At 44.0% G+C, this 15,086-nt stretch overlaps 3 protein-coding genes across 3 annotated transcripts in view; 1 reads left to right on the top strand and 2 right to left on the bottom strand.

Moving 5' to 3' along the window:
* Positions 1–4,385: 4,385 nt before the first annotated feature.
* Positions 4,386–4,757, bottom strand: LOC125371775 (S-antigen protein-like). Its single transcript, XM_048380497.1, has one exon. The coding sequence runs from the start codon at positions 4,755–4,757 to the stop codon at positions 4,386–4,388; it is 372 nt and encodes a 123-aa protein (XP_048236454.1).
* Positions 4,758–4,883: 126 nt separating this feature from the next.
* On the bottom strand, positions 4,884–5,318 carry LOC125371774 (S-antigen protein-like). The gene has a single exon (XM_048380496.1). The coding sequence runs from the start codon at positions 5,316–5,318 to the stop codon at positions 4,884–4,886; it is 435 nt and encodes a 144-aa protein (XP_048236453.1).
* A 5,162-nt stretch (positions 5,319–10,480) lies between these two features.
* LOC124122567 (N-chimaerin-like) overlaps positions 10,481–15,086 on the top strand; it is a 40,649-nt gene continuing 36,043 nt past the window's right edge. The window contains exon 1 of the mRNA XM_046485630.2: positions 10,481–10,619. Within this exon, the coding sequence (XP_046341586.1) occupies positions 10,613–10,619 (7 nt within the window). The 5' untranslated portion in view covers positions 10,481–10,612. The remainder of the gene's footprint in view (positions 10,620–15,086) is intronic.

The raw sequence follows: 15,086 nt of genomic DNA, 5'->3' as shown, positions 1-15,086 counted from the left end.
GATATATACCACAAGGCACTACAAAGTAGTTCAGTTATCTCCCTTTGACTGTTAAGATTGTAGTCATGCGTAATAAACTCATATTGCACTTTTACGTGACTCCACAGTCATGTTCGACCTATATCCTTCTGTAAAAGCTACAGGTACATCCGGTTATCATGTTTCGTGTACACAGCTGGAATAAGCATTTGATAATAAAATTGTGTGAAACTATTTATCCATTGAGTTATATTCACAATGAGGTATATGTAAGAAAACGAGATTTCATAACTTGTGAACAGCTGTCCATAAATTATCTCCCTTTAACTGTCACCAGGCAGTATTTAACAAAGGTGTCCATATTATACTGATGGATGGTTGCTACTGATGACACAATCTCGTCTGGCTGTTGTTTATACAATAGACATGCAGTAATAAAATGCACTCTTAAGTTTTTACTTGCATAGGTGAATAAATATTATTTCTGGTTCTAGAATGGATTTAACCTCACTGCTATTTCTGAATCTAAAAGCGGTTTGTCCAGTAAGTGGAATCTGAATATCATTTTTGTTTACAATGTCTATATTATGACAGTTTGAGACGTAATGTTTACCTTATTACTTTTAAACAAATGTAACTTTTGATAAATTTGTAACACTCTGGACATTTAGAACCCCATGCATAATTAATGCTTTAGCTAAATTTATATTTCTTGCTTTTAAAAAGCGTAAAATACTTTCTCATTGGCGCTAAAATTGCCCAATTCTGATACCATGTATTGTATAATGGGCTGGTGGCCCCTTTACTGAAATAAAGCTCTCCCCCATCACCAGTCCAGGTTTGTCTCCAGCAGCCCTGTAATCTTTGTTCACAGATTCCGATGGACTGAGAAGCACCTCCTTGTTCTCGCAAAACTGAGCCAAATCTCAAATAATTTAACAATTTCTCTTCACATGTCGCCCGGGTAAATCCGCCTACTAATTCCAAATAATTGGACATTAAATAATAGCTTTTGGATACCTGGTAGAGGGCATATGCAATAATTTCAACCAGTATTTTTTAAACTTTATGCATGTAAGAATCGTGAAATAGAAATCTTCCCAGTTCACCGTAAAACGCTGCTTGGTTTGTGCTTGAACTGACACAACAGTTTTGGTAAGAATTTAATATTTACATGTTCAACACTCAAAACACTAAAAACCAAAACTTCTACCCATAACAAAACACCGGGTGAACCATTCTATCAAACAGAATTTGTACATTTTCGTTCACAGAATAGCGAGGGGCATGACAAGGCCATGGTTGCCGGATCGATGGTGATCTTTGGTTACAACATACGTTGCCGCAGCAACAGCAATGGGTTTCAGCGCCGGGAATTTAAGGGTAACGGTGCCTTTCCAAATAATGTTTGCTGGGGTGTCATCAAAGGTGCATGTCACCGACCAGCCTGTAGGTATCCACACACGTGTGGGAAGTGTGGAACAACGCCCATGTGCTTTCGGGGCACAGGACCTCGCGATCGTCTGGTCCAACACTACTCTACAACAAGCAGCATTCACCCCGGAAGTAGAGGTCACCAGCACCAACTCCAGTCAAGCTAAGTAATTCCTCCTGTATCTGCTAGCTTATACCAGTGTAAATACGTTTCATGCATTAAGTTGTCTGAAGGTTTTCAATCGGGTTTTCGCCTAGGCTATCAGGGACCCCGTCTGTTTAGATCTGCGTGTAACTTGTCGTCGGTCAGAGAGACTGGGTCACAATCCATAGTCAAGGCCACTTTGGACAAAGAGACTATGTTGGGTAGGATTTCTGGGCCCTACTACGACCAACCCTTCCAAAATTTGCATGTGTCGCCGATTGCTTGGTCCCAATTAAGCAAGACACCACATACGCCGATAGGCCCGTTGAGGATACCTAAGGTTGGGTTTAACGCCACCTTGACCATCATCTTTCCTTCCCGTGACGTCGTACAGCATGGCCAAGCACCTCAGTTAGAAAATTCGACATTAAGTCAGCTTTCAGGATAATTCCCGTACATCCGGCGGACTTTAAACTACTGGGCATACTTCCAGGGTTTTTGTTATTTTGATAAATGTTTGCCCTTTGGCTGTGCAAGTTCATGTTTAATCTTTGAAAAGTTTAGTTCCTTTTTACAGTGATGTATGCAGCAGGACCCTCCATACGGCCAATTTATGCACTATTTGGACTGTTTTCTGACAGGGGGTAAGATGACAACGTTTTATCACGACGTTACCAATCCACAACCTTTCCACAATGTTGTGACAACGTCGTGTGTTAGCTGGGAGCTGAATGTGACCAAACCCTGCCTGCTTGTCTCAACCTTTTGAATCAGCTTGGTGTTCCTGTAGCTCCCGAGAAAACAGTGGCACTCACTACCTTTAATATACCTTTCTGTTCATTTTAACCAAACACCTGTCACCAGATATCAATTTCAGGAAGTCTTGAAAAAACCCTCATTCATTGTGGCGTGGAGTTCTCACATTCTTTTCGCATAGGCGCCGCTACATCCGCGTCAGCAAATGGCTTGAACCAGGAAGTAATTCAACACTCGGGTAGATAGGGTACAGATTGCTTTAAATCATATATTTGCCTTCCGCATTAGCTATTAGTTCATAGCTTAGCCATATTTTCATTTCTACCCCCTTTTAATTCCTTCGCGTTGCAGTATGAAGTGGGATCACGTCACATTGCAAGGGCTACCCGCGAAGATCCGGGTTATAGAATAGGTCTTCAGCAACCCATGCTTGTTGTATTTTTTTATGGCGACTATGCTTGTCGTAAGAGGCGACTGACGGTAACGGGTGGTCAGGCTCTCAGGTTGATGCATGTCATCGTATCCCAATTGCGTGGATGGATGCTCATGATGACAATCACTGGATTGTCTGGTCCAGACTCGATTATTTACAGGCCGCCGTCATATAGATGGAATATTGCCGAGTGCGGCGTTAAACAACAAACGAACATACATTGCAAGGGCCGTACAGTTTCTCTCCCGGCAAGAGATATTCCAGCTGATTGTCTGGGGCTGGGGAGAGGTGACCGGAAGTGGGAGGAATATTGAACTATGAGGTGGAGTCAGAGATGACGACACGGCAACACCCAAGAGCGATGGTCAGTCATCCACCTCGGATCCAACAACCTGGTCTATGACAATATAAACTCGCTTTGTCTACAGATCTGCACGTCCCCTCTCCTGATATACGGATGATGTAGTCGACCCAATCACCTGGTCCAACACGCTGCCTAGGAGGCACTGGATGGGGCGCGTTCTTAATCCGCCATCGACAAGGCCAGGTCGACCATACACCTGCGTGTCGGCAACAGAGTGCACGTGGTGCTCAGGGGTATGCCGATATATCCCATGTGGATATATATATATATAATGATATGTACATTTGGTATGGTGTCCGTCTCTCCAGTGCAGGTGAGCGGCTCTTTGTCCACCACCTAGTGCCAGCTGTCAAGTTACTAAAATATGTTCCGCTTTTGGCAATATAGGGTCTTTACATGCAGTTTGGTTTTAGGTCTGGGTGGGCAATGCACGTTCGTTCGTGTTTTAGCATGGCACTTGTGGGGTCAATCAATGTATGCTACCTTCGAGATTTCATTTCCATCACCAAATATATAGTCTTGCTCTTCATTGGGAACCTCCCACCCCTCTGCTTTTCAGCGGCTGGGAATCCACATCTTTGGCTGGATTGTCTGCCCGGTTTTCAGCGGGATATATTATTTTCTTGTTATCGCTATTCCTGCTGGCGAAACTACTCACCCATCACTGCTGGTGGTAACTCCAGTTGTCCATTTAACTACCCCTGCCTAATTACCCACAAGTCCTGCCTCACCTAGTCCTTTAACCAGACATATTCTACGCTTATTTATTCGGCCTGTCGGGGCAATATGTTGTCCTTTCAGGACGGTTCGGGGAGGGTGTGTGTCAATAAATATGAATGCAGATAGTTCGTCCCAGCCTATTCTGATCTATATCGGTATGCAAATAGATCGTCCCAGTCTACTCTGTGCAGTGGCCAGTGCATAGTGATATAAATATGTGTGTGTTCCGAAATGATGCATTCTGTGAAGAGAGTCTTTGCTCCACGCCAAAAACACACTTCCGCGTTGCTAACAGTATTATGTCTCATCATAAAAGGAGCGGGGGTTCTTCCTGGTTCGGCTGTTGCTATACTTGATGTTTTTGTTGATTTACGGTTAATGAATTCAAGTTTAGTAAGACGATTACTTTGTGCTCCTGGTATAGACTGAGTATATTGTGGTCCAGTGGCGCCGCTCGTCTCGACTTACACATCACCCCATATCCTCTCAACCTATTACAGGTACTCAAGCTCATGGGTTTATAAGAAAATGATCAACGCCGCACTTACATACATTTAAATTCCATAGTGATTCCGGGTTAGAATTGGGTCCCCCAGCAACTGATACTGGTTGCGGGTGGGGTCCTCCAGCAACTCATACTGGTTGTGGGCGGGGTCCCCAAGCAACTCATACTGGTTATGGGCGGGGTCCTCCAGAAACTCATACTGGTTGTGGGCGGGGTCCTCCAGCAACTCATACTGGTTGTGGGCGGGGTCCCCCAGCAACTCGTACTGGTTGTGGGCGGGGTCCCCAAGCAACTCATACTGGTTGTGGGCGGGGTCCCCCAGCAACTTATACTGGTTGTAGGCGGGGTCCTCCAGCAACCCATACTGGTTGTGGGCGGGGTCCCCCAGCAACTCATACTGGTTGTGGGCAGGGTCCCCCATCAACTTAAACTGGTTGTGGGCGGGGTCCTCCAGCAACTAATACTGGTTGTGGGCGGGGTCCCCCATCAACTTATACTGGTTGTGGGCGGGGTCATCCAGCAACTAATTCTGGTTGTGGGCGGGGTCCTACAGCAACCCATACTGGTTGTGAGCGGGGTCGCCGAGCAACTCATACTGGTTGTGGGCGGGGTCATCCAGCAACTTAAATTGGTTGTAGGCGGGGTCATCCAGCAACTCATACTGGTTGTGGGCGGGGTCATCAAGCAACTTATACTGGTTGTGGGCGGGGTCCTCCAGCAACTCATACTGGTTGTGGGCGGGGTCATCCAGCAACTTATACTGGTTGTAGGCGGGGTCCTCCAGCAACTCATACTGGTTGTAGGCGGGGTCCTCCAGCAACTTATACTGGTTGTAGGCGGGGTCCTCCAGCAACTTATACTGGTTTTGGGCGGGGTCATCCAGCAACTTATACTGGTTGTGGGCGGGGTCATCCAGAAACTCATACTGGTTGTGGGCGGGGTCCTCCAGCAACTCATACTGGTTGTGGGCGGGGTCCCCCATCAACTTATACCGGTTGTGGGCGGGGTCCTCCAGCAACTAATTCTGGTTGTGGGCGGGGTCCTACAGCAACCCATACTGGTTGTGGGCGGGGTCCCCGAGCAACTCATACTGGTTGTGGGCGGGGTCATCCAGCAACTTATACTGGTTGTAGGCGGGGTCCTCCAGCAACTCATACTGGTTGTGGGCGGGGTCATCCAGCAACTTATACTGGTTGTGGGCGGGGTCCTCCAGCAACTCATACTGGTTGTGGGCGGGGTCACACCGAGCACCCAGGTTCGCCTTCCCACATGAATACAATGTGTGAAGCCTATTTCTGGTGTCCCCCGCTGTTATATTGCTGGAATATTGCTAAAAGCGGCGTAAAACCATACTCACTCGCTCATTATACTGGTCGTAAAAGGTAATTTATGAAAAAGGGTCAGGTTCGATTGACAGCATGTCACCGTTCCTAAACTGCAGCGTCTTAATACCCCGTTCACCTGCACCTCTGTACATATGTGTGTATATTTGCATGTTTGTAATCATGCATACGTGATTATACTTGTCACGTGGACGCGTTTACTTACATGTGTAAAATTACACCAGGAGCAATTTGCATTGTCTGGAGCAGGTGCAAATGTAAATTTATGGGTTGTAACGTGAACGTTTATGCCAAAGTCAGAGGATGGTCTAATTGATATATCTGTTGATTTGTCAACACCAAACAAATTGTCAACAGTTCTGTATCCTGAAAATGACACTATTCAGTGTACAGCAATGCCAACTTTCAATTGGACATCCAGAGCTGGGCGGACGGTGTTTTCTTTGTATTTCAAGGAGTTAAACAATCGTGAACAGATTAAATCAAAGACATGTTGCTTTATGCGAAGATTTCTCCAAAGTAACTATCTTCTCATTCGACTTTGATTGGAAAACAAGCTCTTCATGTTGAAAGTCGGGAACAGACTGATGAGTATGTGAACCGTACACCATTTACATACTTTATTTACACACATGAGTAAATCTTCACGTGAACACATAATAAATGTACATATACACACGTGTGTTTAGTTACATATGTGGAACATTAGTTACGTGACTGAATGTTGTGCATGTGAACGGAGTATTAGACGACTGGGCCACCCATGTTTGAGTTTTCCGAGTGCACGATAAGCAATCAATCGTTTCATTGAGTCGGAGAATAGCTCAAGGAACAAGCCCGACGCGTTTAGAGTCTAAACATGTTTAGAATTGTGTTTAACAGCTAGACGTGGGATATACCCGTAACCACATGTACACCTATAGACTGTCTCACAATCTCTGATCCATATTATTTTCCCTTCTAAGTGAAGCAAGTCTAGATTTCTTTCACGTTCTGAATCTCCCATCCCATATTGGAGTTATATGTTTCTATCAAAATTATATTTTTTCGGAGACTAAACGTTAGGCTACCACACCTACACCCACACCAAACTCCTCACCCCTTGAAATTAATCGCTACCACCCGTGCTCTGGAGACCGTCGCTACCACCCGTGCTACGGAGACCGTCTCTACCACCCATGCTACGGAGACTGTGGCTACCACGCGCGCGTGCTACGGAGACCGTCGCTACCAGCCGTGCTCCGGAGACCGTCGCTACCACCCGTGCTACGGAGACTGACGCTACCACCCGTGCTAAGGAGACTGTCGCTACCACCGGTGCTATACGGAGACTGTCGCTACCACCCGTGCTCCGGAGACCGTCGCTACCGCCCGTGCTACGGAGACTGTCGCTACCCTCGGTGCTACGGAGACTGTCGCTACCACCCGTGCTACAGAGACTGTCGCTACCACCCGTGCTACGGAGACTGTCTCTACCACCCGTGCTACGGAGACTGTCGCTACCACGCGCGCGTGCTACGGAGACTGTCGCTACCACGCGCGCGTGCTACGGAGACTGTCGCTACCACCCGTGCTACGGAGACTGTCGCTCCGACCCGTGCTACGGAGACTGTCGCTACCACCCGTGCTACGGAGACTGTCGCTACCACCCGTACTACGGAGACTGTCTCTATCACCCGTGCTACGGAGACTGTCTCTACCACCCGTGCTCTGGAGACTGTCGCTACCACCCGTGCTCTGGAGACCGTCGCTACCACCCGCGCTACGGAGACTGTCTCTACCACCCGTGCTACGGAGACTGTCGCTACCACGCGGGCGTGCTACGGAGACTGTCGCTACCAGCCGTACTGCGGAGACTGTCGCTACCACCCGTGCTACGGAGACTGACGCTACCACCCGTGCTAAGGAGACTGTCGCTACCACCGGTGCTATACGGAGACTGTCGCTACCACCCGTGCTCCGGAGACCGTCGCTACCGCCCGTGCTACGGAGACTGTCGCTACCCTCGGTGCTACGGAGACTGTCGCTACCACCCGTGCTACAGAGACTGTCGCTACCACCCGTGCTACGGAGACTGTCTCTACCACCCGTGCTACGGAGACTGTCGCTACCACGCGCGCGTGCTACGGAGACTGTCGCTACCACGCGCGCGTGCTACGGAGACTGTCGCTCCGACCCGTGCTACGGAGACTGTCGCTACCACCCGTGCTACGGAGACTGTCGCTACCACCCGTACTACGGAGACTGTCTCTATCACCCGTGCTACGGAGACTGTCTCTACCACCCGTGCTCTGGAGACTGTCGCTACCACCCGTGCTCTGGAGACCGTCGCTACCACCCGCGCTACGGAGACTGTCTCTACCACCCGTGCTACGGAGACTGTCGCTACCACGCGGGCGTGCTACGGAGACTGTCGCTACCACCGGTGCTCCGGAGACCGTCGCTACCAGCCGTACTGCGGAGACTGTCGCTACCACCCGTGCTCCGGGGACCGTCGCTACCACCCGTGCTACGGAGACTGTCGCTCCCACCCGTGCTACGGAGACCGTCGCTACCAGCCGTGCTACGGAGACTGTCGCTACCACCCGTGCTACGGAGACTGTCGCTCCCACCCGTGCTACGGAGACTGTCGCTACCCTCGGTACTACGGAGACTGTCTCTTCCACCCGTGCTACGGAGACTGTCGCTACCACCCGTGCTCTGGAGACTGTCGCTACCCTCGGTGCTACGGAGACTGTCGCTACCACCCGTGCTACGGAGACTGTCCCTACCACCCGTGCTACGGAGACTGTCGCTACCACCCGTGCTACGGAGACTGTCTCTACCACCCGTGCTACGGAGACTGTCGCTACCACCCGTGCTACGGAGACTGTCTCTACAACCGGTGCCACGGAGACTGTCGCTACCACGCGCGCGTGCTACGGAGACTGTCGCTACCACCCGTTCTACGGAGACTGTCGCTACCAGCCGTGCTACGGAGACTGTCTCTACAACCGGTGCCATATAGACTGTCGCTACCACGCGCGCGTGCTACGGAGACTGTCGTTTCCCCCGCTGCTACGGAGACTGTCGCTACCACCGGTGCTTCGGAGGTGGGGTAGTCTAGTGGTTAAAGCGTTCGCTCGTCATGCCGAAGATCCGGGTTCGATTCCCTACATGGGTACAATGTTTCTGGTGTTCCCAGCCGTGATATTGCTGTAATATTGCTGAAAGCGGCGTAAAACTATACTCACTCACTTACTCATTATTATTGTGAGGAACCAATTTTGTTGAAAATTGAATACGCACTTTACTCACAAATAATAACTTCCTGCAGTCATACGTGTCCACTATTGCAAGAGTCTTGCAGTCATAAACCATCTTACAAGCTTCATTGATTCTAACCGTTCCTAGCTATATTCGATGTGTTCCAGTGTGTTTTTTGTGTGTTAATTCTTTGTCCCTGCCTGACACCGCTGCCAATCTGTAGCAATAAAACAAAACAGTTTATTGCTTGTGAGTTATACCTGCTGTAAAATGTTTACAGCTTGAAACGTAAACTGTTTATTATGCCAGTGTAAACATTTATGGCACTCAAAACCGGCGAAGCGTGTCGAGCTTCCTTCAAAAACATCTTGGCATTTATGGAGCGTGGGGCAGTCTTGAATTAGAAGAATTAAACAAACAGTGCAAACAAAAAGTAATCACATGAAAACACTGTTTATGAAATGCTCTAAATTATGTTAATAAATAATTTAGTCTTTTTTATTGCATTCGGAACATACCAGTGACGAGAAATAAATATACCAGGGATTTTACACACTTTTATAAAAAAATCCTATGGAAACGGAAACTACGGAAGCCTTTTAGGGCAATTTGTTTTTGTTTTTTTATTGTTTTCCATACCATCTTGAAATTTCAAGATACTAAGTTGAAATTTCAAGAAACTAAGTTGAAATTTCAAGATACTAAGTTGAAATATCAAGATACTATCTTCAAATTTCAAGATACTAAGTTGAAATATCAAGATACAGAAGTTGAAATTTCAAGATATAGAAGTTGAAAATTCAGGATACAAAAGTTGAAATTTCAAGATACTAAGTAGAAATGTCAAGATCATAGGTTGAAATTTCAACTTAGTATCTTGAAATTTCTAGATAGTATCGGAAAAAAACCCAAAAAACCAAATGGCCCTAAAAGGCTCCCGTAGGAAACAGTTTAATTCTGTCATGTGTAACTGAACCAGGGGTCACCAGCACCAATAACTTTCACTGGGCTTTAGTTTTGACATTTTATCTTTTATTGGAAATATATAATTGAATTGTATATTTACATGAACAATTTAACTATGATAGCAAATATACTGGTTTTCCATTTAAGGTTATGACTACGTATCTCGTAGTTGCAATAATTAAATTCTCATTGAAGGCCAACTCATTATTCCGTTATGGAATTTCTTGTATATGTGCGTGTATTTTCAAACAATTTTTCTACACGATCTCTTCATGAGCGATAAATATGTACCATGAAGATGACATATATCAGAGACCATATACCATATATGGTCTCTGCATATATCAAGTGTTTTAATTGATTTGGGATATATTTTGATCACGCAACATTGTACGTGGTGGAAAAACAATCTTTAAAAAAATATATACGTATTTGATGGAACTGTTGTTTTCTATAACAACACCATAGGCATGAAAAACCATCTAGATAACTTTGATGCTTTCTCCACATGACGATTTTCACGGCGGGTTCTCCGAGAAGTGTTTACTTTGTTACCCACCCTTGACTTGAAACCACCGCTAGACGGCGCACGGGCACCTGCTTACCACTTGCAGTATTATGATGGAGAGACGGTGTCAGTGTTATCAATATTCTTTGTTAAACCTGGATAACCTCCTGTGAGTTTCGCAATATCTCTGGCCTGACTCATTTTGAGTCAAAGATGCATGGTGAGTCTTTATTCATGTACGCGTCATATGCAAGGAAAACAAACATAATCGCTTGGAATCTTGTCAAGACGGACTGTCAGCGACTCACGAAGTTATAAGCACATACATGCCGTGATGGTTATAATGCTTCTTGTATTGTATTGTTCTTCATAAATTGATAAAATTCGTTACGAAAAACACTCGACATTTGCTAGAAATCTCATTTCGACAAAGAATTAAACCAGCATCGTTAATCAAGTATAATTGAAATATTTCTGTGCAATATCTAGTGGATGACATAATTATTGATTTGCATGAAGCAGCGATGCTGCATTGGAGTGTGTTGGGATCACGTTGTAAAACATGTCAGTGAACTTGATGAGATTAAGATGAGCTCCTGACAGAAATACTTGTGTTTGGTTTCAGTAAATATATTAACCATGTTTTCTTGTCAAAGATTGCTGACTATTTGTTTTCAGCATGGCTTTGTGTTAATTCCATCATGCCCATGTAGCTTTGTTAATTAATTCCAGATCTGCCATTTGTGTATTTTGTAAGGCCTGATGATGCATATGTTGCTACTTGTTTATTTGATAAAATAATACCCAACACAAATATTAAGGAACAAGACAATTGTTTCAAAATGTATTGCAAGATGAGTGCAAGAGTACCAAGACAGGAATAACTGTAGGAAAACTGTAGGACTCCCACAAACAAACAAAAATAGAACTGCCGTCGATGCTACTTATTAATTGGTTTGCATAAAATATTGTTGCCACCCCACCAAGTGCCTTCAGCTTTATGTTATTTCCCATTTGTTGCTAGGAAAGGTGACATGAAACTCCCTTAAATATAAGTCTGAAAAGATATGACAGCTATTGAAACTATCAACAGTTAATTGTTAAAAATAAAATCATACCTTTCTTATCAGCATGTGGTGAAAAAGCAACCCAGGATATCTACACTGTGTGATATTTATTGTGTGGGTTACATCTTTATGGCTTCCTAAATATACTGTTAATTGGTTGTGTAACATTAACTCTATAGGGCTTCCAGGTTAGAATTAGTCCCCTCAACCTATGCTAGTGACATGATTTGTTTGAATGTTGCTTGACGCCTCGCTTGGCTTTATTCCAGCTATATGATGGCGGTCTGTAAGTAATCGAGCCTGGACCAGACAATCCAGTGATTGATATGAGCATTGATCTTCGCCCTTGTGGATACATTGACATGCATCAACCAAGTCAGTGAGTCTGACCACCGGATCCTGTTACTAGTGTTAGTCGCCTTTCACAACAACCATTATGACCTCTAACAACAAGCATGGGTTGCTGAAGATCAGTTCTAGCCCACATGAAACAGCTGGAGCGCAGTGACATGGGTGATAGCGTGTCAGCTGACTCTGATGCCATGGATTGTTGCTCATATTATCAATCAGTTGATTGTCTGGTCCAGACTTGGTTGTTTACAATTTCATGTCACTTTGCTAGAACACAGCTGAGAAACAGACAAATAATCACAGCTGAAGTCATGACTGTATAATTGTTGTGAGTGACAGAAAACAGGAACCACAAACAGCCGATTGGCTGGACCTGATAGAACTTCTTCATGTGAAACATGATTCTGAATAAATCAACATGAGGCATTGCAATTATGGTAACATGTAGGTCACAACTGACAGCATTAGTCCTGTAATTGCCTATTGCAATGTGTTATAAATGACTATATTCATCCAACTAGTTCATTATTGCAGGACAATTATCACAACTGTTTGATGGCATTCAAGATTGTAACACAAGAACTTCCTGGTTGAAACAGATGTTATGCTGTGTATATTATATACTTGAAATAGTGTGTTAGTCATGTTTGCTAACTAGGTCAGTCAAAGGTTTCATGTATTGTCTTATGATCCTTTTCTATAGCACAATGAACATAATCAACTATTCATATTTACTTATTGTGTGACTTGTCCAGATATTATTGTTTATGGTGCATATCAATGACCATGATGACACAAATGATTACGACTGACATTCTTTTATATATTTATTTTTTTACCACTGACCCTACCATGCCTACAGTTTTGAAAAACAAATCTGTAAACTAACAGATAAAAACACTTAATACACTGGTGATATTACTGTTATTTGCAGTGGTAGAAATTTGCATGAAAAATGTTTGTTTCTAAAAAGTGATAGCATTATAAGGACTTAAAGCTAAATTGTGAAATTTTACTAAGAATTTTCACTCCTTTACTATTTAAGTGACCGCACACATGCCTGTTCCTGATACCCAGTGTACTGTTAGGTTATGTTAGGTCTGAAAGCATATCTCCTGTCGACAATTTCTGGCCACTTGGATCATAGGGAATGTGTTGCTAGAATATCAATTCCTTTATGCCAAGTTTGAGTTTGAAGAACCCTGAAATCACCACTTCTACCAAACAGGAAGTCATGAGAAAAACAGGATCTTATTGAATATTTAGTTGTATATCTTTCAACTTATTCCCATTTAGACTTGGAGTCACTTCCCTGTCTCATTTCCCCTTTCCATGAGACAAGGCAACCTTGGAGGACACACTGCCGTTTCGGTCTTGTCAACCCCTGCCATAAAACTCTGCACAATAACACACTAAGACTTGACCAAACATGCAGCTGTCTCATACTTGGTGCACCAGCACTACAGCTAAAGTCCATCCGTAGAGGCTGTCATGCAATACTGCTGTGTATACTTCTCTGTGAACTTTGTACCGGACAATGCAATTACAGTTTACATACTGCGATTTATATTTTATTTGTTATCACTTTCCAGGGATTTATCAGGATTCTTAACCAAGTACCCTTGGCTGGCAAATTTGGAAAAATCATTATTATGTATAAAATTTGGATTTTGTTAAGGTTGTTATTGTCCTGTATTCTGAAGTATTTTAGCATAGCATTCAGTGCCATAAAGTATAAACTAGTTTTCTTTCTCTTTATTGTTCCAAGTTACTATGTCATAAATACTCATAATGTATCTAAACAGTTTTTGCCAGGGCTGTGGTAAAAAGATTCCTAATCAAACATTTTGTACACAACTCTCTAGACCTGTAGCAGGTACCTGGGTATGGTCGGGTAGGCAGGTAGTAAATTTGGACTCGTCACAGCCTAAGTACCTGGTATTGTGGAGATAGTGTGTTGACACTATGTAGTACAGCTGGCTAAAAATATCCATAATGGGAATTATCGTCTTTGGGAAGAAATGTTAATGATTATCGATATGAAAATTGTGTCATCGTTAATATCTCACATATAAATAAAATATAGATTTATTTACTGAAACAGGCTTGTTATCAGTATTGTCAATTGCCAAACATTTTTGTTTTGTTTAAATGTCCACAAAGTAATCCTTGCCTTAATCATTATAATGTGTCACCACTTACAGTGAAGTGAAATGTGTTGATTTCTGTCAGAGCTGTTTGCATATTTGCTCAAAGTTACTTCTCCGATATTTAGTTAATGACTATTGGACTGTATGGTGTATAGGCAGCCCTACCATGTCGTGGGTCTTAGTATGGGTTAGAGCACCTGGTATCTTGACTCGAACTAACCATTTCAAAGATCAGACACCAGGGTCTAAGTGCTCTAACCTCTGACCATAGCCAAAATTAAAAAAACAAACTTTAAAGGTTTAAACAGCATTGTTTTGATAACTGTATTTGTAATGATATTCAACACCTAAATGCTAAACTGTGCAACAATGTGTGAGTCACCCCTGCATAATGCATATTGGACCAACACAAGCATATTTATCAATTACATAAATATTATTTGCCTATGTTGATGGTTCTATTTTGAGCAATGAACATGATGAAAGCCCTGATCAGTTCAGTTGGTTAATGCATGGACAAACATAGAGGAGCCATGGCTCAATACAAGTTGTTGACTTGAAGAGTTGTCTCCCATGAGACACTTGACCTGTAGTCCCAAACTCCAATGGTGAGAGATTATATTTCAACATCATCTCTTGACTTTTTTAAAAAAAATAAATTTGTATTCATCTCTTGACTTGCTCACTCCATGCTGACTTGGATGCTCAGGAGGGGACGGGGGTGCGGGAAAATACTATGTGTGTATTTATTTCAGGATATAATTTATGCTTTATCATGATGAACATGTATTAGTCTTCTCTTTAACTAACATGACTGATGATGTTTATATAAGAACATAAAAAAAACTTGCTTTGACAAACATTTTATAAAAAAAAAGTTGGCTGAGTTGCTAGCCTGCAGGGGGTGAGTTGGCCTAGTTACTAACCTGCAGAGGGGAGGGGGTGGGTAGTTGGCATAGTTGCTACTCTGCAGGGGGAGAGTTTGGGGGAGGGGAGAATTGGCCTAGTTGCTATTCTGCAGGGTGAGAGTTGGCGTAGTTGCTATTCTGCAGGGTGAGAGTTGGCCTAGTTGCTATTCTGCAGGGTGAGAGTTGGCGTAGTTTCTATTCTGCAGGGTGA

This window comes from Haliotis rufescens, unplaced genomic scaffold (genome assembly GCF_023055435.1).
Source record: "Haliotis rufescens isolate VD_foot unplaced genomic scaffold, xgHalRufe1.0.p SCAF_31, whole genome shotgun sequence".
Classification (NCBI taxonomy): domain Eukaryota; kingdom Metazoa; phylum Mollusca; class Gastropoda; order Lepetellida; family Haliotidae; genus Haliotis; species Haliotis rufescens.
The sequence above is the reverse complement of the archived record's forward strand: the minus strand, read 5'-3'. Positions and strand labels throughout refer to the sequence as shown.

What these genes read in the sequence shown, in the direction of transcription:
- LOC125371775 (XM_048380497.1), bottom strand. Translation starts at nt 4,757, where the DNA reads ATGGGGGACCCTGCCCACAACCAGTATGAGTTGCTGGGGGACCCCGCC.
- LOC125371774 (XM_048380496.1), bottom strand. Translation starts at nt 5,318, where the DNA reads ATGGGGGACCCCGCCCACAACCAGTATGAGTTGCTGGAGGACCCCGCC.